The sequence below is a fragment of the Chiloscyllium punctatum genome, chromosome 5 (genome assembly GCF_047496795.1).
Source record: "Chiloscyllium punctatum isolate Juve2018m chromosome 5, sChiPun1.3, whole genome shotgun sequence".
Classification (NCBI taxonomy): Eukaryota; Metazoa; Chordata; class Chondrichthyes; order Orectolobiformes; family Hemiscylliidae; genus Chiloscyllium; species Chiloscyllium punctatum.
The window spans coordinates 36,433,576-36,458,425 of NC_092743.1; the positions used below are offsets into that span (position 1 = coordinate 36,433,576).

At 40.5% G+C, this 24,850-nt stretch overlaps 1 protein-coding gene across 1 annotated transcript in view; it reads right to left on the reverse strand.

Annotated features, from left to right (window-relative positions):
- The window catches only part of scap (SREBF chaperone), a 155,057-nt gene that overhangs the window by 69,226 nt on the left and 60,981 nt on the right, over positions 1–24,850 (reverse strand). Inside the window, exons 4-8 of the mRNA XM_072570036.1 lie at positions 19,307–19,464; positions 12,314–12,534; positions 7,752–7,857; positions 1,392–1,564; positions 768–894 (exon numbers count right to left, since the gene is read on the reverse strand). Of these exons, the coding sequence (XP_072426137.1) occupies positions 768–894; positions 1,392–1,564; positions 7,752–7,857; positions 12,314–12,534; positions 19,307–19,464 (785 nt within the window). The remainder of the gene's footprint in view (positions 1–767; positions 895–1,391; positions 1,565–7,751; positions 7,858–12,313; positions 12,535–19,306; positions 19,465–24,850) is intronic.

The window sequence follows — 24,850 nt, forward strand, 5'->3', positions numbered from 1 at the left end:
GTACCCCCTATTCTAATGAGAGATCATCAAATTGAAATATCAATTCAGTTTCTGTCTTCATATATGCTACAGAATCCAGAGTTTCTCCAGCATTCTTATTTCATTAGTGACATATGTTAGATGCATGGCCCACATATAAAAGGTTGTGACAGCATCTTCTTGCAACTGTTTCACAAACTTTAGCGGGTTCAATAAACTCTATCTAAATGCTGAACTTATTGTAATAGTGTAGAAGTACTCCTTTATAACTCAGTTATTATGGGAGACTCACCACCTGTTCCCTTGAAGCCCTTTACAATGACTGCATTTTACATCCTAATCCTTATGCTGGCTGACACTATGAATGGCTCCTGCTCTGCCCTGTTTTCTTTCAAAACCAGTCATTGTCTTGTCCTCAAAATAACCCACCTTTTACAACTCAGTGCGAATACACTTAGTTGATTTCACTCTTACCTATCATAGCCCGAGTTATACCAACAATATCTTCTCTTTTATTCACACCATTTTCTCTGAAGTTCAAATAGCTGCTACAACCTCAGCAGGATGACCCAAAACCACTAACCACAGTGAAGCTTAAAACGGTAATTTTGGTAGTGGCAATGTAAAAAGAGCTTTCTAAACAAAATTATAAATCTGTTTGTACATTGTAACGTACTTCCTTTACATCTTGGAGCGGAATTTGAAACCTCGTGTGAACATTACACCACAAGGACTCTGTGAAAGGAGTTCACCTTAATAGTATAATAAGATTCTTAATTGACACTTACCCACCATTCAAGGTAGGTGTAAGACCAAAAAGTGTACATAAACCAACCGACATAAGCAGGGAGCTCAGAACAGTTGCTACTGCTGCAAGTGCAAGTCCCCATTTTGATTTCACCATGTCAATCTTCCCTGTAGAGTTACAACATATAAAATGAGACAAATACAATAAAAAACATGAATTAAATAAAACATTTATACTGAAAAGAACTGCTCCCATGCATTGTCAGGGAACCAATTCTAACAAAATTTCAAGGCACTCTTATCTGGATGTCAAAATTGTAGGTGGGTGTTGCTACACTGGCATTACAATAATACTCTAATTAATTCACTTTGACAATGACATTTCTAAATTTTCCACTAATGGGTTCAAAGTGCATAAAATTCCTGGGTCCCTGTTCCACTGGCACATTGATATGACCAGTCACCCACAGTCAGAAATGCAGACTTAATACATTTTAGTAAGATGGGATCATTAATGTAAAAGTGGGCAGCTCGCATCTCAGGGCGCCATTAGCAATACTGACGAAAGTGCCACATAACTCCAGTGAAAGAGATTATGGATTGGAACTGCAGATTAAAAAAAAATCTAACTAGAGTCTTCCAATAAGTTACACATTTCAACTTACTGGTAGAGAAATAAATGTATGCGAAAAGAATGATGTACGTAGTGACCAGAGGAATCAATTCAGCAATGCCAATCTCTTCTTTAAAATGGACATGGACTATCTGATCTTCTCTTAGGGTGCTGTTCACATTAGGATGAAGCTGCTTCAACCTCAGTCGGAGACTGTTCAGGAATCTGAAAAGAGACACAATATTGAAAATTGTACTTTAGATCACCTTACAAGGAATTAAAGATATCTAACTTTGGATAGCATTATTTGCATGCCAAGTTCTATTCCACACTGTTGTCAATTTCCATTCTGAATTGTGCAATATCCTGCAGTCCCAACACATTTTACAAATTAAGCAAGGACATATTTAGCATAGGCGGACAGAAGGGTTCACTAGTCAATTTCCTGGGGCAAAGGGAATAACCTACAAGAGATTAAATAATTGATAGGTATAATCCCGAGAATTTAGAATAATGAAAAGTGACCTAAACGAAACATGAAATACTTAAGGGATTTGATAGGAAGGATGTTTTTGAAGATGTTTGTTCAGTTTGGAAATCTTGAACTAGGATTCAGTCTCAGGCATTTACAACTGAAATGTAAGAATTTTATTTAAAGGGAGATTTGTATATATTTGAAATTCTTTACCTTTGAAAGTTGTGGATGCTCAATTGTTGAGCAATAGATTGTTAGACTGGCGGAATCAAGGGATATGTGAGTCAGCTGGGAATGTGGAATTGAAGTAAAACAACATTCAGGAAGCTTGAAATGCTGAAAGGCAAATTCTTCCTATTTCTTAAGTTATGCACTGGCTTAAAAATGATCATAAGGAGGAAAATTTGATCTGCCAGAGGAAGTCAGGAAATTTAATACATCACCAAAAGTATCTCTTCCTCGATTAATATCACGTGATACTTGGATCAGATGCTTCTAAAACACCAGCAAATTATACCAAATCTGTAATAACTTCCATTCAAATTTCTGCAACTTAAAATAAAATCATCAAGTAGTTCACAGAAAATGGCTAATGCAGGGGACTACAATCAGTGCTGTTGATGTTTTTAGGGAGCTGCATGGGTCTATTCTGAAGGCTTTTCTTAAAAAAAACTAGTCTCGTTTGCACATAAGTTCTCATAAACACTTGTCCCAAAATGATCATTTTGTGCTCAGTAATGACACAATGGATTTGCCTAGAGCAGATCAGTTTCCTTTACTTGCATTTTCTGAAGGAATAGCAGGATCAGTTCAGTTATCGAACATGCAAAGCATTGACTGGAATACTGCATAATATACAATTTGGACAAGATGAGAAATAATTCATATTGTGCTGTGTTTTTATTCCTCTATTGTTCTGAGTGGGCTTAGTGCACTTCAATCAGAAAGTCAGAGTTGAGAGTCAATGCTTAGATATGATTAATCTTCTGGTTTAGACCATTCATCTAGTATATTGAACAGCAATGCTAACCTATATTGGGTTGCAAGTATCCACACATCTTGGTGCTGGTTTGGGTTGACAGCAAGGCACCAATAGCAGTGTAATTCCAAAGTCATATCCACAAATAATCAGTGTGGGAATCCGGTAGAATGGTTGTTTCAATTAAACTGGTCATGCCAATTTATAAGTATGGGGACAAAGGAGGTTTAGAAACAGGCAAAAAAATTGATTACATGCTCTGGGCAACTGAACCTTTGATGCTTCAAACCTCCAAAAGCTCCTGCTCCAACTCTCAAACTGCTAGCAGTTTGGGGGTAAAAGGCTGCCTCTAGGTTCACAGAAGCAAAACTCAGCTGAGTTTATGAGTGGGTGATTGACTGGTAGTGAATTGTATCTCACCTCCATCAGTGTCAGACCAGTATCACAGTTCAGCTCCAGGGAATCTGCAATAACCTTTACAAGATCTAAAGTGGAAGGTTTCAAACACTGGCCACACTATTTATCTCTCTCTCTCTCTCTCTGAACATTTACATTCCCAACATTTTGTTGGGAACGAATGAGACTCATGGTTGGTGTGTTGCCTCCCAGGTGCCAGGGTCAGTGATGTCTCGGATCGTATCTTTGGGGTCCTTTCGGAGATGTGGATAGAGCAAGGTAAGGAATGGATGTTGCAGGTTCCAGGGTTTAGATCTTTCATTAAGAACAGGGGTAAAAGAGGGGGAGGTGCGGCCTTGTTAATCAAGGATAGTGTAACGGTGGCTGAGAGAACTTTTGACGAGGACTCCTCTACTGAGGTAATGTGGGCTGAGGTTAGAAACAGGAGAGGAGAAGTCACACTGCTTGGAGGTTTTAAAGGCCTCCGCAGAGTTCCAGGGAGGTGGGAGAGAGGATTGGCAAAATTATTCTGGGTAGGAGTGAAAGGAATAGGGTGGTCATTATGGGGGACATTAACTTCCCCACATTGACAGGAAATGCTATAAATCTAGTATGTCGGATGGATCACCTTTCGTCGAATGTATACAGGAGGGTTTCCTGACACAGTATGTTGAAGGGCCGACAAGAGTGGAGGCCACACTGGATCTGGTGCTTGGTAATGAACCAGACCAGGTGTTTGATTTTGTTGTAGGTAAGCACTTTGGAGAGAGTGACCATAGTTCAGTTACGTTTAGTTTAGCAATGGTACATCCCACAGGTCAAGAGTTTTCGATGGGGCAAGAGCAATTATAATGAGATTAGGCAAGAATTAGGATGCATAGAATGGGGTAGCAAAATGCAGGGGATGCAGACAATGGAAATGTGGAGCTGGTTTAAGGAACAGATATTGCCTGTCCTTGATAGGTATGTCCCTGTCAGGCAGGGAGGAAGTGATAAGGTAAGGGAACCGTGGTTTACTACAGAAATTGCATCTCTTGTTAAGCAGAAGGAGGCATGTGTGTTGATGAGGCAAAATGGTTCAGATGAGGCGATGGAGAGTTACAGTTCAGCTCGGAAGGATTTAGGGTTATCCTTTATTCTATTTGCTAAAGACTGCTCGTGTCCTCTCTTTGCTCTTCTTAACTCTCTCTTTAAAGCTTTCTATAGGTATGTGAGGAATAAAAGGATAACGAGGGTAAGAATAGGGCCACTCAAAGACAGGTGGGAAGTTGAGTATGGACCCTGTGGAGATCGGAGAGGTGCTAGATGAACATTTCTCATCGGTTTTCACTCAGGAAAAGGAGAATATTGTGGAGGAGAAGAGTGAAGTATGAGATATTAGACTAGCAAGGATCGAGGTTAGTTACGCACAGGTGTTATCAATTCGAGAAGGAGTGAAAGTAGACAAGTCCCCAGGGCCGGATGGGACTTATCCGAGGATTCTCTGGGAAGCTAGGGAGGAGATAGCAGAGCTGTTGGCTTTGATATGCGTCATCATTGTCTCCAGGTTTATTACCAAAGGACTGGAGGATTGCAAATGTTGTGCCCTTGTTCAAGAAGGGCAGTAGAGATGACCCAGGTAATTATAGACCAGTGAGCCTTACTTCTGTTGTAGGAAAGGATTATAAGAAATAAGATTTATAATCACCTAGCACGCACCAATTTGATTTCAGATAGCCAACATGGTTTTGTTAAGGGCAGGGCGTGTCTCACAAACCTCATTGAGTTTTTTGAGAAGGTGACCAAGCATGTGGATGAAGGTAGGGCAGTTGATGGACTTCAGTAAAGCCTTTGCTAAGGTTCCACATGGTAGGCTGTTGGAGAAAATGTAGAGGCATGGAATAGAGTGTGATTTAACAGTTTGGATTAGAAACTGGCTTTCTGAAAGAAGGCAGCGAGTGGTGGTTGATGGAAAATATTCAGCCTGGAGTCTGGTTACTAGTGGTGTGCCACAAGGATCTCTTTTGGCTCCACTGCTGTTTGTCATTTTTATAAATGACTTAGACGCAGGCATAGGTGGACGGATTAGTAAATGTGCGGATGACACTAAAGTCGGTGGAGTAGTGGACGGTTTGGAAGAATGTTACAGGTTGCAGGGGGAACTTGGATAAACTGCAGAATTAGGCTGAGGGGTGGCAAATGCAGCTAAATGTGAGGTGATGAACTTTGGGAAGAATAACAGGAAAGCAGAGTACTGGATCAATGAAAAGATTTTTGGTAGTGTGGATGTGCAGAGATGATCTTGGAGTCCATGTACATAGATCCCTGAAAGTTGCCACCCAGGTTGAGCGTGCTGTTAAGGCATACAGTATGTTTGGTTTCAGTTGTAGAGGGATGGAGTTCCAGAGCCGCAGTATCATGCTGCAACTATAAAAAAACGCAGGTGCGGCTGCACTTGGAATATTGTGTACAGTTCTGTTTGCCATATTTTGGGAAGGATGTGGAAGCTTTGGAAAAGGTGCAGAGAAGATTTACCAAGATGTTGCCTGGTCTGGAGGGAAGGTCTTATGAGGAAAGGGTGAGACATTTAGGTCTGTTCTCATTGGAAAGAAGAAGGGAATTTGATAGAAACGTACAAGGTGATCAGAGGATTAGATAGGGTAGACAATGAAAGTCTTTTTCCAAGGATGATGAAGTCAGTTTGTACGAGGGGGCATAACTACAAATTGAGGGTGATAGATTTAAGACGTCAGAGGCAGATTCTTTACGCAGAGTGTGGCAAGGGCGTGGAATGCCCTACCTTAATTTAGTTAACTCAGCCACATTAGGGAGATTTAAACAATCCTTAGATAAGCACATGGATGATGATGGGATAGTGTAGGGGGATGAGCTGAGAATAGTTCAGAGGTCAGCGCAACATCGAGGGCTGAAGAGCCTGTTCTGCTCTGTATTGTTCTATGTTCTATTATCACCAATATGGACAGAAAAATCAGGACAGATGGAAATTCTTACTGTATCCTGGGAGTCTGATGCGATTTCAATGTTACAAAAGAAAAATACTGCTGATGCTGGATATCGAAAGACAAAATGGAAAAACTCAGGTCGTCTGGCAGCATCTGTGGGGTTGAGTCTGATGTGACTCATTTTTGGACTTGAAACATTAACTTGTCTCATCTCTCCATGGATGCTTCCAGACCTGCTCAGTTCCCCAGCAGCTTCATTTTTTTTAAAAATGACTGTAATGTTATCAGTGTAACAGGCTTGCTGCAGAGATGGGATATTGAATACCTACACAAATAAAGAGGGCCAGTGTGATATCATAAATTATGCTCAGACATGAGCTTGAAGGATACAACAGATTACTGCAAAGGGGCCAGTCTGATATTGAAAGCAAATAGATGTCTGGGTGAAGGTAAGGATACATTGAGCTCTACCAGTGAAACAAGGATTGAGAGACTATGGAACATTACAGATTCACTCCTTGCAACAGTATACTTTCTAGTTCTATACCTTGCCCTGAAGATACCTACACTGATTTGGGAGGATTTCATGAATGCCTTCATTATTTTCTTCACTTACCCAATTTTTATACATTTGGCTCAGATTCCTTCTCCCTACTGACCATAAGTGGTTCTTTGCAATGCACAGATTATCCAATCAAGATCACTGAACTGCATTCTGGATTATTAACATTAGTTTATTTCCTTCTTGGCTCAGGGCTGATAAACCAATTTTTGCATAATATTTTAATTATTCTTGTGGAGCCAGAGTATACTTAGTCCTGTTACAGATAGTGCAATAGATCAGCCGCATCACCACAGCAATAGAACAACATCAGCAGGAAGGAAGACAGCAGGCAGCAATGACAGGAGGCAGTGCAGGTAGCATATTCCACACTGTGTATAACGTTTATTATTGAGTTTTTGGAGGGCGAGTACCATTGGCATAAACTGAACCAGCCATACAACTATGGTTTAGTATTTCCATGGGTTTAGAATTCTGAAGACGACTCCCTCAAACAAAAATGCCAAAACACACAAAACAAGTGTGTAAACTATTACTGCACCAAAGAAGGTTTGACAGAGTTAACATGCAGATCAGCTACAAATTGAAGTGAATGGTGGTGTTGGTTCAAAGGCATGAAAAGGCTCTTACTGTCCTCATGTTTCACATCTCTAAACTTTTACTTCATTGTTATTTTTGTACATACTGGCCAGTTTTCTCCTGGTACTTTGGAAAGTCACATCTTTGCCCCTGGTACCTTTCTCTGTCTTGCTCTGCCAAACCACCACCCTGCCCCCTACCTCTACCCCCACCCTCCCCACCCATGTGCTCACTTTAAGTGACCAAATCCCTACAAATCACCGATGTTTGTGTTTTCCAGTTCCCTCGCCCCTAATAAGACTGTCAGTTGTAGCAGGTCAAAACTGTATGACAGAGTATAAATAATGATATAATGCCTCACCACAGAAAACTGCAACAAGGTCACTTACTTCAGTTCTGCATCATTCTGGATTGAATTTTGCAAGGAGTGGAAATTTACCAGTATGAAACCTCTCTCAGCTTTTAAGTAAAAATCTCACCTTGAGTGGTACTCTTGTAGTATGATGGTGACAGCATAGGATACCAGTCTTTTGCGATTGTGCAAGCTGACGCCACTGTGCTTCCCAGGAATTCCAAACAGCAAGTCTATATACATTTAATTAAGAGTATTACTTTTGCATCCTTTTATTCAGAGATGCAACACTTTCTAATAAAGAACATTACTACACAGTACAGTACATGATCTTGCACTCGAATCATTGTCTCATTAAAAAATAATTTTTTTCAACATCTCATTGCAAAGTAGAAAAAGCTAGAATTGACATTGTCTTAGGCCACTTGATCTTTCAAGTCATTGATATTTTTTCTTCTAAATTCTCCTTTTTATCCTTAACTGAAACAAACACTTCCAATGAAATCTCTCAGTACTAGTCAGTATCCTATCCTTCAAAGAAATTGGCAGTCATATATCGAACTCAACAATGAGGGTTAAATTGTACTGTCTGGGCAGCCTGCAGCCCGGAGGACTCAACATTGAATTCTCCAATTTCAAATAACCTTCCTTCCCTTCTCCCGACTCCCTTCCCGACCCTTCCCCCTCCCTTCCACCCCTCCTAGCCACCAAGTGGATTCATTCCTCCCATTGTCCAACCAGGTCGTACCCTTTACCCATCTTCACCTATCCCCACTTCGTCACTCTGCCCCCGCCAGTCCTTTTATCTGTAGCTCTACCTGAACCCACCCAGAGTCCTGAAGAAGAGTTACACCCGAAACGTCAACTTCTTCATCTCTTGATGCTGTCTGTTCTTCCAGTCTCCTGCCTGTCTACTTATGTTATACCATTGCACTGAAAGCTATCTTCACATATTACTCATGTATGTGACTTCTGTAAGGTTTACGAACATATGAACAAGGAACAAGATAGGCCATTCAGCCCTTTGAACCTGCTCTGCCATCCAATAAGACCATGGCTGATTTTAACCTGAACTCTGCATTCCTGCATTCTGCTGATAATCTTTCATCCGTTGGTAATCAAAAATCTATTGAACACTGCCTTAAAGATATTTAAAGATTCTGCTTCCAACTTTTGAGGAAGGGAATTCTGAAGACTCCCAATCCTTTGAGCGAAATATTTCTTTTTCCCCCACTCATCTCAGTCTTAGATGGGCAACCCTTGTTCTGAAATCCTGAACCCTAGTTCTAGAATCTCCCACAAGGGGAAACCTCCTTCTACAACGTCTTGATCAAGTCCCATTAGGATATAATGTTTCAATTAAGTCACTTCTGATCCTTCTAAACTCCAGGCAACACAGGCCTAGACTGTCTAGCCTTTCCTCATACAGCAATTTGCCCATTCCATGGATTTGTTCAGTAAACCTTCTTGGAACTGCTTCCAATGCATAACATAAGTCCAGCACCAAGTACTGTGCACAGTACTCCAGATGCAATCTCACCAATACCCTGTGTAAGTGAAGCGTAACCTCCCTACTGTTGCATTCAATTCCCCCTCGCAATAAAATATAAGACTGCATTCGGTTTTCTAATTACCTGCTAAAATGTCATACTAACCTTCTGTAATTCAAGAACAGGGACAAGCAGATCTTTCTACAACTTAGAGCTCCGTAATCTCTCACTATTAATGATATGCTTTTAAAAAATTCTTTCTGCAAAATGGACAATTTCACATTTTCCCACACTGAACTCACTAGACAGACCTTATCTGCACTTCTTTGTAGGCTCCTTGTGACTTTTCATAACTCACTTTCCTACCTAGCTTTCTGTTATTAGCAAATTTAGCTGGAACACATTCCATCCCTTCATCCAAATTATTTTAATAAACTGTAAAGCCTTGAGGTCCAGTACTTAACCTCATAGTACTCATGACAATCTGCCAGTCTGAAAACCACCCATTTGTTCATACTCTGTTCCCTATTAGCCAGCCAATCTCCTATCCATACCAATATGTCAGGTCCGTGAACTTTTATTTCCTACAATAACATTTGACTTGCACCTTATCAAATGCTATCTGAAAATCTAAGTACAATAGATCTACTGATTGACCTTTACTTATAGCACAAGTTACTTCTTCAAAGAACTTCATTAAGTTATTTGAACATACTTTCTTTTGACAAAGCTATGCTAACTCTACTCAATTACCTTGAATCTATCAAAGTGCCCTCTTATAGTGGCTCGAGTCATAGCTTCTAACACTTATGACAGATGTTGACAACACTTTGGGGCTTTTGATTGATGTTTTGTTTATACAATCATAGAATAGTATGGAAACAAAGGAGGCATTACTGAATCTGGATTCACCATGTGTTAAATAGTGCATTTCAAGTCATTTAGAGTCATGGAGATCTACAGCACAGGAAAAAAATCTTTGCGCCTATGTCTTTGGCACCAGTCAAAAACAACTAACCATTCCAATCCTGTACTCTAGCATTTGGCCCATAGCCTTGTACACAGTAGCATCATAAGCACACATCTCAATACTTGTCAAAAGTTTGAGGGTTTCTACATCTACCGCCCATATAGGCAATAAGTTCCTATTTCCACCCCCTCTCAAAATCTTTTTCTTTACATCTTCTCTAAATGTTCTGCCTCTTACCTTAAATCTATTCCCCTGGTCATGGATCTCTAATGTCTATCTGTATGAATAATAAGTACGATAGAGATCCTTCCAAAACAAGATTTTTTTTCTGCTCCCCTAACCTAGATTCTTCACCTGACCAACACTACCATAAAATGAATTAATTGATAATTTATCCAGCTGTTTGATTTGATCATGATTTGCACAAAATAGATATCTACTTTTTGTGGGCACAGGCCGCAGCAGCAGGGAGGAGTGAGAATAGAAGTGACAGACATTGAGCAAGAAGTAGCTGTGATATTAATGGAGTTAACAAAAGACAGCAACAGTATGGCGATAAGTTCTGCTGCTGAAGGCTGTAGCTTAGCTGACCAGACAGAAATACAAACATATGCAGCACTTAAAGAGAACAGAGTGCTAGAATTGGAGATTCATAGAATCATACAGTTTTACAGCACAGAAACAGACTCTTTAGTCCAACCAGTCCATGCCAAATATAATCCCAAACTAATCCCACTAGTTCCACCTGCCTGCTCATGGCCTATAATCTTCCAAACCTTTCCTATTCATGTATCTATCGAAACATCTTTTAAATGTTGTAACTGTACCAGAATTCACCACTTTCTCAAAAAGTTCATTCCACACATGAATCACCCTCTGTATTAAAAAATTGCCTCATCTCTTTTTAAAATTTCTCTCCTCTCACCTTAAAAATGTGACCCCTAGACTTGGAATCCCCCATCCTAGGGAAAAGACAACTATCATCAGCCCTATCTACACCTCTCATTATTTTGTAAACTTCAATCAGGTCACCTCTCCACCTCCTATGCTCCAGTGAAAGAAGTCCCAGCCTAGACAGCCTTTCTTTATAACTCAAACCTTCCATATCTGGTAACATCCCCATAAATTTCTTCTGAACCCCCTCCAGCTTAATAATATCCTTCCTATAACTGGGTGACCAAAAATAGACACAGTATTCCAGAAGAGGCCTCACCAATGTTCTGTACAACCTGAACTTACTTTCCCTACTCCTATACTTAAAGGACTGAACAATGAAAGAAAGTGTCTCAAATGCCTTTATAACCACCCTATCCACATGTGGCGCAAACTTCAAAGACTTCTGTACCTGCACCCCATGCTCCTCTGTCCTATAACACCACCCAAGGCCCTACCATTAATTGTATGAGCCCGATACTGGTTTGCTGTACAAAAATGTATCTCACATTTATCCAGATTGAATTCCATCTGCCATTTTTAAGTGCACTGACCAGTTTGATCACGATTCCTTTGTAATCGTAGAAAACTCCCTTCACTGTCTACAATACTACCAACTTTGGTGTATTCTGCAAACTTACTAACCATGTCTTGTACATTCTCATCAAAATCATTCAAATAAAATGACAAACAAAAGAGCACCCAGAACAGATCCCTGTGGAACACCAATGGTCACGGGCCTCCAGTCTGAAAAGCGATCCTCCGCCATTATTCTGTCTCCTGCCATTAAACCAATTATGTATCCAATTGGCAGGCTCACGCTGAATCCCATGTGACCTAACTTTACTAATTAATCTACCATGCTGAACCTTGTCAAAGGCTTTACTAAAATCCAAATAAACAATATCTACTGCGCTGCCATCATCAATCTTCTTGGTAACTTCCTCAAAAAACTCAATCAAGTTTGAAAGACACTGTTTTCCTCACACAAAACCATGTCATCCTTAATCAATTTTTGCCCCTCTAAATGTCCATAAATCCTATCTTTTATACTCATCTCCAGCAATTTACCCACAGATAATTATTGTAGACGTAAGATGGAGTAATGTCATTACTGCTTGATGTAATAGAGAAGCAGACTATGATATTCAAAAATTTAAAGGCAATACACTGTGGATGCTGAAAACCGGAAATTATGGAAATGTTCAGCTAGTCAGGTAGCAGCTCAGAAGACGAACAAAATGAACATTTCAGGCCAATGATCTTTCATCAAACCTCTTCTAAAGTCCAAGCTACCTTTAAGCGAAGCAGATGTTTGGAGAGTCTTTGGTTCATATTGGTGAATAGTGCGAATGATATCTGGATCAGAGTCAAAGTGACCACGGTCATTGTTCCAGAAGTTAGCTGGAGAGATGAGGAGGCAGCCATGCTCAGGAAGTAGACTCCGTAACTTCTTCAATCCAGGGAGTAGATCAGTTACTTGGAGACAGACACTTTCTAGACCTTTGGGGCCAGTACTGTTAAATAATGAAAGAATATATGTTATTAATTAACACATAAAATGTGTATTTTTCTTTAAGGTAAGAACATGCTTTGACATAGAGAAGAATTTGTGGCTTTTGATTGATGTTTTGTTTGTACAATCAAACATAGAATAGTATGAAAACAAAGGAGGCATTTAGCTTCTCAAGATTGCATCATTTAAAGGATAATTCTGTTGGTCCCATTCCTTCTCCATAGCCTTGCAATTTTATTATCCTTCAAGTATTTCTTTCTGAAAGCTATTACTGAATCTGGATTCGCCATGTGTCAAATAGTGCATTTCACCTCTAATCATTTAGAGTCATGGAAATCTACAGCACAGAAAAAACCCTTTGAGCTAATGTCTGCTGCGCCAGTCAAAATCAATCAATTAACCAATCCCATACTCCAGCACTTGGCCAATAGCTTGTACATAGTCTCATAAGGGTACATCTAAATACTTGTCAAAAGTTTGAGGGTTTCTACATCTGCCATCTTTACAGGCTGAGAGTTCCATATTTCCACCCTCTCTATAAAAATCTTTTTCTTTACATCTTCGCTAAACATTCTGCCTCTTACCTTAAATTTATTTCCCTGATCATGGATCTCCCCATCAAGGCCATACATCTCTTCATGTCTACTGTATCTGTGCCCTCATGATTTAAACATCTCAATTACGTCTCCTCTCAATCTACTCTGCTCTGAGAAAAACTTTCCCATTTTGTCCAAACTCTTCATTACTGGAACTCTCCAGCCCAGACAATATTCTGGTAGATCTCCTCTGCACCCTCTCCAAAACAATCATATCTCTCCTTTAATGTGCATTCAAATAATCACCATTTTATACAGTTCCAGCTCCCTGTTCTTAAACTGTATGGCTCAGCTAATAAAGGCAAGAACTCTAGATGCCCTCATAACCACTTTATCCACCTGTCCTCATACTTTAAAAGGATCAATGGATATGCACATAAAGGTCACTCTGATCCTCAATGCTTCCCAAAGTCCTAGCATTCACTCTATATTCTCTTGCTACATTTGTCCTGCACAAGTACGTCACTTCACATTTATCCAGATAGAATTCCACTAGTGACTGATCAATCCATCTGACTAATCCATTTATACCCTCATTATTTACCATCCCACCAATTTTTGTATCATTTGCAAAATTACGAAACAATCCCCCCACATTCAAGTCTAAACCATGAATATAAATCACAAACTGACTCCTCTGGGACCCACTGGACATGCGCTTCCAATTGGACAAATACCTCTCAATCATCATTCCTGTCACTCAGCCAATTTGGATCCAATTTACCAAATTTCCTTGGAGCCCATTGGCTCTTGCCTTTGCAAGATATAGACTGTAGGGAAATAGATGGTGACATCTTGGAAATGTCCATATTACGTAGCAAGGTAAAAACAATGACTGCAGATGCTGGAAACCAGATTCTGGATTAGTGGTGCTGGAAGAGCACAGCAGTTCAGGCAGCATCCAAGTAGCTTCGAAATCGACGTTTCAGGCAAAAGCCCTTCATCAGGAATCTCCTACGCTGAACCTTGGCAAAAGAATCATAGAATCCCTACATTATGGAAGCAGGCCATTCGGCCCATTAAGTCCACATCGACACTCTTAAGAGCATCCCACACAGACCCACACTCCAACACGATCCCTGTAACCCTGTATTTCTCATGGCTAAATCAACATAGCCTGCACATCTTTGGACTGTGGAGAAAACGAGCACTCAGAGGAAACCGATGCAGACATGGAAAGAATGCACAAAGTCCATACAGACAGTTGCCAGAGTGTGCAATTGAACTTGAGTCCCTGATCATGTGAGGCAGTAGTGCAAACCACTGAGCCAGCATGGCACCCTAAAAGCCTTGCTGAAGTCCAAGAAGATTACAAATATATTGCCCCCATCTATACACCTGTTCGCTGCTTCACAAAATTCAATCAAGTTGTTTAGACATGACCCTTCCTTAGCTTAAAGCAAACATGCAGAATGTTCTTGATTAATCTCAGTCTCTTCAAAAGCAGATTAATTCTGTCTTACGCAATTACTTTCAATAGTTTCATCACCAAGGTTAGACCAACTAGCCTATGGTTTCCTGTTTTAAACCTTGCTCCCTTCTTGAATAATGGTACCAATTTCACTGCCCATCAGCCCTCCCACATCTCTCCTATGGCCAGAGAGGAACTAAAAATGTTTGCAAGTGCCCCCCTATTTCCTCCTCCCTCAATCAATAACTTGGGACACAGAGTTATACAGTCACGGAGATGTACAGCACAGAAAAAGACCCTTCGGTCCAACTCGTCCATGCCAACCAGATATCCCAACCCAATCTAGCCCCACCTGTCAGCGCCCGGCCCATATTCCTCCAAACCCTTCCTATTCATATATCCATTCAGATGCCTTACAAATGTTGCAATTGTACTAGCCTCCACCACTTCCTCTGGAAGCTCATTCCATTAGCATACTACCCTCTGCGTGAAGAAGTTGCCCTTTAAAGTCTCTTTTATATCTTTTCCCTCTCATCTTAAAACTATGTCCTTGAGTTCTAGACTCCCCCACCCTAGGGAAAAGACTTTGTCTATTTATTTTATCCATGCCCCTCATCATTTTATAAACCTCTATAAGGTCACCCCTCAGCCTCCGATGCTCGAGGGAAAACAGCCCCAGCCTATTCAGTCTCTCTTTATAAGCTCAAACCCTCCAACCCTGGCAACATCCTTGTAAATCTTTTCTGAACCTTTTCAAGTTTCACAACTTCCTTCTGATTGGAAGGTGACCAGAATTGCTTGCAATATTACCAAAAATGGCCTAACCAATGTCCTGTACAGCTGCAATACGACCTGTCAACTGCTGTACTCAATACTCTGACCGATAAAGGAAAGCATGTCAAATGCCTTCTTCACTATCCTATCTACTTTCAAGGAGCTATGAACCTGCACTCCAAGGTCTCTTTTGTTCAGCAACACTCCCTAGGACCTTACCATTAAGTGTATAAGTCCTGCTAAGATTGGTTTTCCCAAAATGCAGCACTTTGCATTTATCCAAATTAAACTCCATCCCTGCCACTCCTCAGCCCATTGGCCCATTTGATCGAGATCCTGATGTACTGAAGTTACCTTCTTCGCTGCAAACTACACCTTCAATTTTGGCGTCATCTGCAAACTTATTAACCTCTTATGCTCTCATCCATATCATTTATATAAATGACAAAAAGTAGTGAACCCAGCACCGATCCTTGTGGCACTCCACTGGTCACAGGCCTCCAGTCTGAAAAGCAACCCTCCACCACCACATTCTGTCTTCTACCTTTCAGCAAGTTCTGTATTCAAATGGCTAGTTCTCCCTGTATTCCATGAGATCTAACCTTGCTAAACAGTCTCTTATGAGGAACCTTGTCGAACGCCTTACTGAAGTCCATATTGATCACATTTACCACCCTGCCCTCATCAATCCTCTTTGTTACTTCTTCAAAAAACTCAATCATGTTTGAGAGACATGAGTGCCCACATACAAAGCCATGCTGACAATCCCTAATGAGTCCTTCCCTTTCCAAATACATATACATCCTGTCCCTCAGGATTTCCTCCAACAATTTACCCACTACCGATGTCAGGGTCACCGGTCTATAGTTCCCTGGCTTGTGCTTTCTTAAATAGTGGTATCATGTTAACCACCCTCCATCTTCATAAACCTCACCTGTGACTATCAATGATACAAATATCTCAGCAAGGGGCCCAGCAATCACTTCCCTACCTTCCCACAGAGTTCTAGAGCACATCTGATCAGGCCCTTTTATACTTTAAGACATTCAGCACTTCCTGTTCCGTAATATGGACATTTCCAAGATGTCACCATCTATTTCCCTACAGTCTATATCTTTCATGTCCTTTTCCACAGTAAACACTGATGCAAAATATTCATTTAGTATCTCCCCCATCTTCTGCAGCTCCATACAAAGGCCACCTTGCTGATCTCGGAGAGGCCCTATTCTCTCTCTAGTTACCCTTTTGTTTTAAATGTCAATAGACAATAGACAATAGACAATAGATGCAGGAGTAGGCCATTCTGCCCTTCGAGCCTGCACCGCCATTCAATATGATCATGGCTGATCATTCCTAATTAGTATCCTGTTCCAGCCTTATCTCCGTACCCCTTGACTCCACTATCTTTAAGAGCTCTATCCAATTCTTTCTTAAAAGAATCCAGAGACTGGGCCTCCACTGCCCTCTGGGGCAGAGCATTCCACACAGCCACCACTCTCTGTGTGAAGTAGTTTCTCCTCATCTCTGTCCTAAATGGTCTACCCCGTATTTTTATGTCGTTGTAAAATCCCTTTGCATTCTTCCTAACTCTATTTGCCAAAGTTCTCATTTCCCTCTTAAGTATACTCCTACTTCCTCCATACTCTAAGGATTCACTCTATCTCTCCTGTCTATACCTGACATATGCTTCCTTCTTTTTCTTAATCAAACCCTCAATTTCTTTAGTCATCCAGCACTCCCTACACCTACCAACCTTTTCCTTTCACCCGAACAGGAATATACTGTTTCTGGACTCTCGTTATCTCATTTCTGAAGTCTTCCCATTTTCCAGCCACCCTTTTACCTGCGAACATTTGCCTCCAGTCAGCCTTTGAAAGTTCTTGCCTAATACCGTCAAAATTAGCCTTATACCAATTTAGAATTTTAGATCTGGTCTATCCTTTTCCATCACTATTCTAAAACTAATAGAATTATGATTGCTGGCCCCAAAGTGCTCCCCCACTGACACCTCAGTCACCTACCCTGTCTTATTTCCCAAGAATAGGTCAAGGTTTGCACCTTCTCTAGTAGGTACATTCACATACTAAATCAGAAAATTTTCTTGTACACACTTAACAAATTCCTCTCCTTCTAAACCCTTAACACTATGGCAGTCCCAGTCTATGTTTGCAAAGTTAAAATCCCCTACCATAACCACCCTATTATTCTTACAGATAACAGATCTCCTTACAAATTTGTTTCTCAATTTCTCGCTGACTATTAGGGAGGGGGTCTATAATACAATCCCAATCAGGTGATCACCCCTTTCTTATTTCCCAGTTCCACCTAATTAACTTCCTTGTATATCTTTCCAGGAATATCCTCCCTAGGTACAGCTGTAATGCTATCCCTTATCAAAAATGCCACTCCCCCTTCTCTCTTGCCTCCCCTTCTGTTCTTCCTGTAGCATCTGCATCTTGGAACATTAAGCTGTCAGTCCTGTCCATCCCTGAGCCACACTTCTGTAATTGCGATATCCCAGTCCCATGTTCCTAACCATGCCCTGAGTTCATCTGCCTTCCCTGTTAGGCGTCTTGCATTGATATAAATGCAGTTTAATTCTTCAGTCCTACTTTGTTCTTTGCTTTGTCCCTGCCTGCCCTGACTGTTTAACTCGCTTCTTTTTTCAACCTCTGAATAAAGTCCAAATTCCAACTATTTGATCTCCTTTACTTTGCCTCTCTTATGAGTTTATCCTCCAGTTTATTTCCAGCATCAAAACTTGATAATCATAATGAACTCTGTATCAAGTTATGTTTGGATGCAGATTTGTGAACATTATTTCATTGTACTATTTATGCAAACACCTTGCTTCTACTTCAGTGTGTTGGCAGATCTTCAGCTGTCAAATCTTCCTCTTGTACTGGCAGACATTCTTTCTCCAGTACATGGTCATTTTCTGACACAAGAGTTACTTCTGGACTCACTATTAGCATTTGCACTACACTGTATTCCTGATGAAGGGCTTTTGCCCAAAACGTCGATTTTACTGTTCCTTGGATGCTGCCTGAACTGCTATACTTTTCCAGCAGCATTCTAATCTTTCTTACAATCCCCTCTTGCATATCATTTTGTTAGTCCATGTGCTTTGTTTCTTGATTAGCATTAGATCAAGATTCCTTAGCATTCAATCAAGGTTCAAACTTCTCAGGAACTCAGTGTATATCCCAGAATACACACTGTCATCCCTTTGAAATATACCTAACACTAATACCCATTCTGGGAAACTGGCCTAAAGAAGAGATAGTCCCGTCATGTATGGTCATAATAACTCTTAGTATCACTATGCAGCCATGACAATTTATAGGTTAATCCTCAAGATCAGCAGAAAGCAGCTTTTGAATTTTTGAGGTGCAAGGCATTACATTTACTTCTCTCAACTATTTAGTGTCCAAGAAACAAAGTTAATACTTTGAGTCAAACAAAACTCTTCCTCACAAAATATAGTATTTTGCATTATTCTATGTGACGAGTTGCTGTGCATTATCTGATTTCAGCCGCAATGGTTTAAAAGATACTATATTGGGCTCAGAACTCTTGGGGCAAGAAGGAAAAATCATCTAGACTCCCTGCCCCAGTTACTAATCACAACAACAATTGTTATACCTTTTGCAGTCAAAATCTACAGCACTTGGGCACAATGCAGAATATAACTGATGTCCAAAAACTGAGGGCGTTGTGTTAATGTCTTGTTTAGAAAATTAGGAAAATAAGTATAAACAATACTTCCAAAAATTTGCCCTAATTACTTTTCTTGCTCATTTTATTTTTTTTCTTTGCTGCATGGCTCTAATTGCGCAAAAACTTAAAGCTTAAACAAAACTAACCTGGATCACATCTGCAATTAAGATTTTGACCTGAGCTTCTCTAGTTATCTATACAAGGAACATGAGCCATGGGCTTTAAAATTCTACACTTTTGAGATAGTATAAATGACTAAAATCCCTTCCTACCTGTCTTGAAAGACGTGATTTCTTACTTCTTCCACCAGCTGAAAAACTTTCGATAGAGGGGCACGGAATACATCCACAGCAATTAGGTTTTTGTTCCAAGGAGATACAATAGCTTTTACAAATATTTGCTGGATGTATGCAACTGGAGGTCCAATATACTAGAAGAAAAAAGACAGAAGTTCAAGTAACGTTTGAGAACTAATTGGAAAAAACAGGACCAAAGGATAGAAACATTATTGTACATAAAACAGTCAAGACACACTTATTTCTAACATTGTAATTCAATGCTAAGTACATATTCTGGGGCTTGGGATTCAGAATTATGAATTAGCTTCTGGAAATGTTTGAGCAAAATGATCTGCATCTTCAAAGTAATCTGGGTCTTAATAGATAGGAATTAGGTGATTACGGAATCCTGTGATCACAGAGCTAGAAGAACAAACATGGTTCATGTCATATTGATTATAAGTTAACCTTCCTCTAATTTAAAGTACACCATATAATTTGGTTCCAACACAAACTTTAATTTACACAACAATGTCAGGCCAAGCTGCCACAACTACAGCATGTAGGAGTTTATAGAGAAAATTGTGATCCTGGACAACCATATCTGAAATGTGTTCAACTCAAAGACATTCAGCTCAGTTCTTTTTTGCGCTCAGACTTAAGAGAATTGAAGGTGCAGGTATCTCTAGATATCAAAGAGAGGTAGGAATGCTTTGATTCAGAAGGCTTCCTGATGTTTTGATCACATTCAGAGATGTATTTGGTTACTGTAATGGTAAGAAAATGATTCTACACTCTATTTTCTTTCCTCAATTTCATCTTTATTTTCAATTCAAATATAATCTTTTAAAATGTACTGTTTTGCTGCAATTTAGTGATAAACCATACCCTTTAGCTTGTGACCACTCAGGTCACCACAGAGGTCATGCCTTCTCAGCTTTGCCCCTCAAATTAAACTTGCCACTAGTCATCTCTCTCTAACAAAAGAGCAACCTATTGCCCTCTGGGACTATGATAACCTCAACTTTAAGTTCACTTCATAGATTTTCCTATCTACCATCATTAATTTGTCACCCACTTAAAAATTTGCTTACTAAAATGCTTTGTAATTAGCAAATGTCTTAAATTCATTCTGCTACAAAGACTGAAAAAGTCTGGAAACAGCACACAGCCTTGTTGGACTGGTCTTTTTGTAACAATTATTCCTTTAAACTTTGCGTTTATTAAATAAAAACTGAAGATTGAAATGAGAGGCGGTTCGAAAGGGTGCCAAGTTTGTTCTGAAAGCAAGTAACCTGACATCGACTGCAGTGGAACCATGTAAACAACTATATAAACAAGCAGTAACCAAAGTTTGAGTTGTAGGTGATTAGAAACCGAGGTGGTGTTGAGGTGTAGCCTTTATGGTAACAAGGAGGATTGGTCTGTGGACCAGTGACAGTCATCAACAAAATAGACCTTTTGCTCATTAACAATTGTGATTAATTCTCATGTGGCTGAGCAACTTCGAGTTGATAACATGTTGGGGGAAGGGGTGGGAGAGAACATAGAGAGACAAACACAGAGACAGACAGAAAGAAGTACATAGATCTTCTCCCAACTCAGAAGCTGGTCCATTCTTGGCAGTCCAAAGCTCAGTTTAAACAGGAGGAAAACTAATTACCTTTTGTGCAGTAGTTGCTGTAAGCTCTGACTTTTGATTCAGAGACATTTTCCAAGTGAATGAGTTACTATATTTCCTGCAAACCAGTGCAAGCACCCAGAGCAAGAATCTGAACAAGGGATCTGGCTGAGTGAGGAAGGACCAATTCAACACTGGAACCAGGAAGCAAAGAACACTGAACTGTCTCTACAGTTGTTTCTGCCTCCACCAGCAATCTACTTTCCCTATTTGTTTGTGTCCATCAGGGTAGAATATAATGGGATTAGAGTTTTAGTTAGTAGTTTTACAAGCCAATAGTTGTTATCTATTCAGCTGTAGCTACAGTCTTATTACTTGTAATAAGTAGCAATTCTTGATCAGTACAGAAACCTGATCTGTGCTTTCTACCAACCTGCTCTGAAATTCAAGTAAATTGCAAAACTTTGTTTACTTTTTAAAATGACTTCTGTGATGACTCCAGAAATAGTGGGGCTTGATTTCCAGCATACTTAGAATAAAGAATACAACAACATAGGAACAGGCCCATTAGCCCTCCAAGCCCGTGCTGACACATTTTGCCTTCCATTCTAAAACTGTCTTCACTTACAGGATCCTCTATTCCCTTCCTATTCATGTATGCATCCAGTTGCTTCTTGAAAGTTGCTTTGTCTCTGCTTCCACCACTCCTCCGGCAATGCATTCAAGGCACTCACCCTTTTGGTGCATATTTCTTTTCAACATCTTTGCTCCCCTGCGCCTTGAGCCTATGCCCCCTAGTAATTGACCCCTCCACTCTGGTTGAAAATGTGTTGCTGGAAAAGCACAGCAGGTCAGGCAGCATCCAAGGAGCAGGAGAATCGATGTTTTGGGCATGAGCCCTTCATGCCCGAAACGTCGATTCTCCTGCCCCTTGGATGCTGCCTGACCTGCTGCGCTTTTCCAGCAACACATTTTCAGCTCTGATCTCCAGCATCTGCAGTCCTCACTTTCCCCTCCACCCTGGTAAAAAGCTTCGCACTTTCAGTCCTATCCATGCCATTCACAATCTCATAAATTCCGATAAGGTTGCCCCTCAACCTCCTACATCCCAGTGAAAACAAACTCAGTCTAGCCAACCTTTCTTCATAGCTAAAATATCCCATATCAGGCAACATCCTGGTAAACCTTTTCTGTACCCTATCCAAAACATCCTCATCCTCCTGGCAGTGTGGTGACCAGAACTGTACGCAATATTCCAAGTGTAGCTTAACTAAAGTTCAATAAAGCTGCAGCATAACTTGCTTATCCTTAGATCAATGCCCCTTCTAATGAAGGCAAGCATGTCTCAGGCATTTTTTACTACCTTATCTACCTGTGCTGCTACCTGCAGTGATCTGTGGATCTGCACACCCTGATTCTTCTGAATATCAATACTCCTAAGGGTTCTGCCATTCACTATATAATTTCCAGCTGTACATGTCCTTCCAAAATGCAAAACCTCACATATGTCCGTATTAAACTCCATCTGCCATTTTTCTGTCCATGCCTCCAATTGATCTATACCCTGCTGTATCCTCTGACAATTCCCCTCACTATCCATAACTCCACCAATTTATGTATCATCCACAAACTTACTAATTATCAGCCATGCTTTCCTCCAAATCATTGACATAGATCACACACAGCAGAGGTCACAACACTGATTGCCGTGCAACATCACTAGTCACAACCGTCCATTCTGAAAAGCATCCTTCCACTGCTACCCTCTGTCGCTATGACTAAGCCAGTTCTGTATCCATCTTGCCAGCTCACCAGATACCATGTGACTTCACCTTTTGTACCAGTCTGCCATGAGCGACCTTGTCAAAGACTTTTACTGAAGTCCATGTAGACATCAACCACTTTTCCTTCAATCACCTTTGTCACTTCCTCAACAAACTCGATGAAGTTAGTGAGGCATAACATCCCCCATACAAAACTATGCTGTCTATTGCTAATAAGTCCATTTGCTTCTGAACACATATAGATTTTGTCCTCAAGAATCTTTTCCAATAATTTCCCTATCATTAATGTGAGGCTTACAGGCCTGTAATTTCCATGATTATCACTGCTACCCATCTTAAATAGAGATAACATTAAGACTGCACCTGACTTCCCCAGCGAGTTGTGACATTTTTAATCATAATTCACTCAGAGTTTGGTCCTAGTATACATTCTGAAGGTCTCAAATCTTCTCCTTCTATTTCAAAGTAATGTAATATTTCAAACATCTGTTTATGCATCATTTCATTAAATGCATTGATGCATTCTACAAAACACAGGTCTTAGACACCTATTACTCCTCCATTTTTATTCTTAACATAAAGTCTTGGGAAGTGCTGAAGAGTCAGTGTGGGGATGATGATGTGAGTTGAGAAAAACAGGAAAAATTGAGAAAGGAAGGACAAAATAAGGAATCAAGGTTAAAACGCCAAGGTGGACGATCAAGTAAGAATAAAATGGAGGTACCGCTTGATATGTCTGGTCTGCCAATAATGATTCAAAATAATGACACCAACAACCAGATAGGGTCACAACACAGAGTTCTGACCTTCTCAGAGACACCTATACAGAACTCACTATATGTCAGAAATCTCCTCAAAGCCAACCTCCTCCCCAAACAATTAGCCATAATCAAATGTGCTGCCCATGTAATGGATAATACAGACATCAGCAATGGCAGAGCTGATAGAGCTGCCAAAGACTTGGCAATAGCTCACAATTCTATTATATCCTCTATGAATCGACAGGCGCTAAACCAATCACCTGCCTCGAAAACAACAAGCAGACCAGACATTGGCATTGTGCAGCATTTACAGGGAAACACCCCTGCCCCAGAAAAACAAATATGGAAGATGCATGTATGTTCACACTCTGTGTCAAAGGCCTCTGGATCACTCCAGTTGGCCCAGGGTGCTTTGTTACCAATACTTATTGACAGTCTTCATATTAATAACTTGTTAAGAGGCAAAGAGAGAGGAAATGCAAAGATACTTTCAGCAGCTAACATTGCCTCTAAAGTTTCTCCATTCACAGGTAAAGTACACATTCAGACCACTGCCCGCCCCTCCACAACCTGATCCAAGTCCCACTCCACTTACCCAGTTCACTGAACACCAAGTTTCATTCCTGGGACCTTGCTCAGAGCTTCTGATAGACAATTGACCCCAGAAAGTATCGCACCCATTCTGGTGACCCCTCATGCTCTCTCAACACCAACACCACCTGTGTGGAGTAGGGGGTCACAATCAGCTCCCCAGTCACGAGCACGAAAAGTGATGAAGTTAACAACGATGAAGAGGAGGTCTGTATGCTTTTTGTCAATGGGTGACCTATGGATATTAAACCACCTGAGCTTTACCTTCTCTTTCGATCATTTAAGGGATATGAAAGATCAAGCTAACATCAAAACAACCAGTTAGCTTTGTTATATTTGACAGCAGAGCAGGAGCAGAAGCAGCAAAGAATGCATTTAAACGGGATTCAACTTGGTCCTGAAAATCCTCAGACACTCCAGTTGGAATTTGCAAAGGCAAACATGAAGATGGCCAAAAGCAAACTGATGGCTACACCTAAACCCACAGATATGCACCCTTGCTTGGGAGCACACTTCATTGCACAGGACCCCTACATCTTGCAGAAACAGCACTGATCCCTATATCTCGAAAGGCATGGGCTCCCTATCCACTGTACACAACAGAACTAATCTTTGCCAGACTGGATTTTGTTTTCAGGTTGGACTTTACTGAAGGAGATTTTGGATAACTGGCTCATTTCCACTTGACTTGGAGGGTGTGGAGTGGTCACCAAGGAGAGAGGATTTAAGAATTTTACTGGTGAACACTTTTCTCCATGTGGGAGGATTCTATCCACTGCAT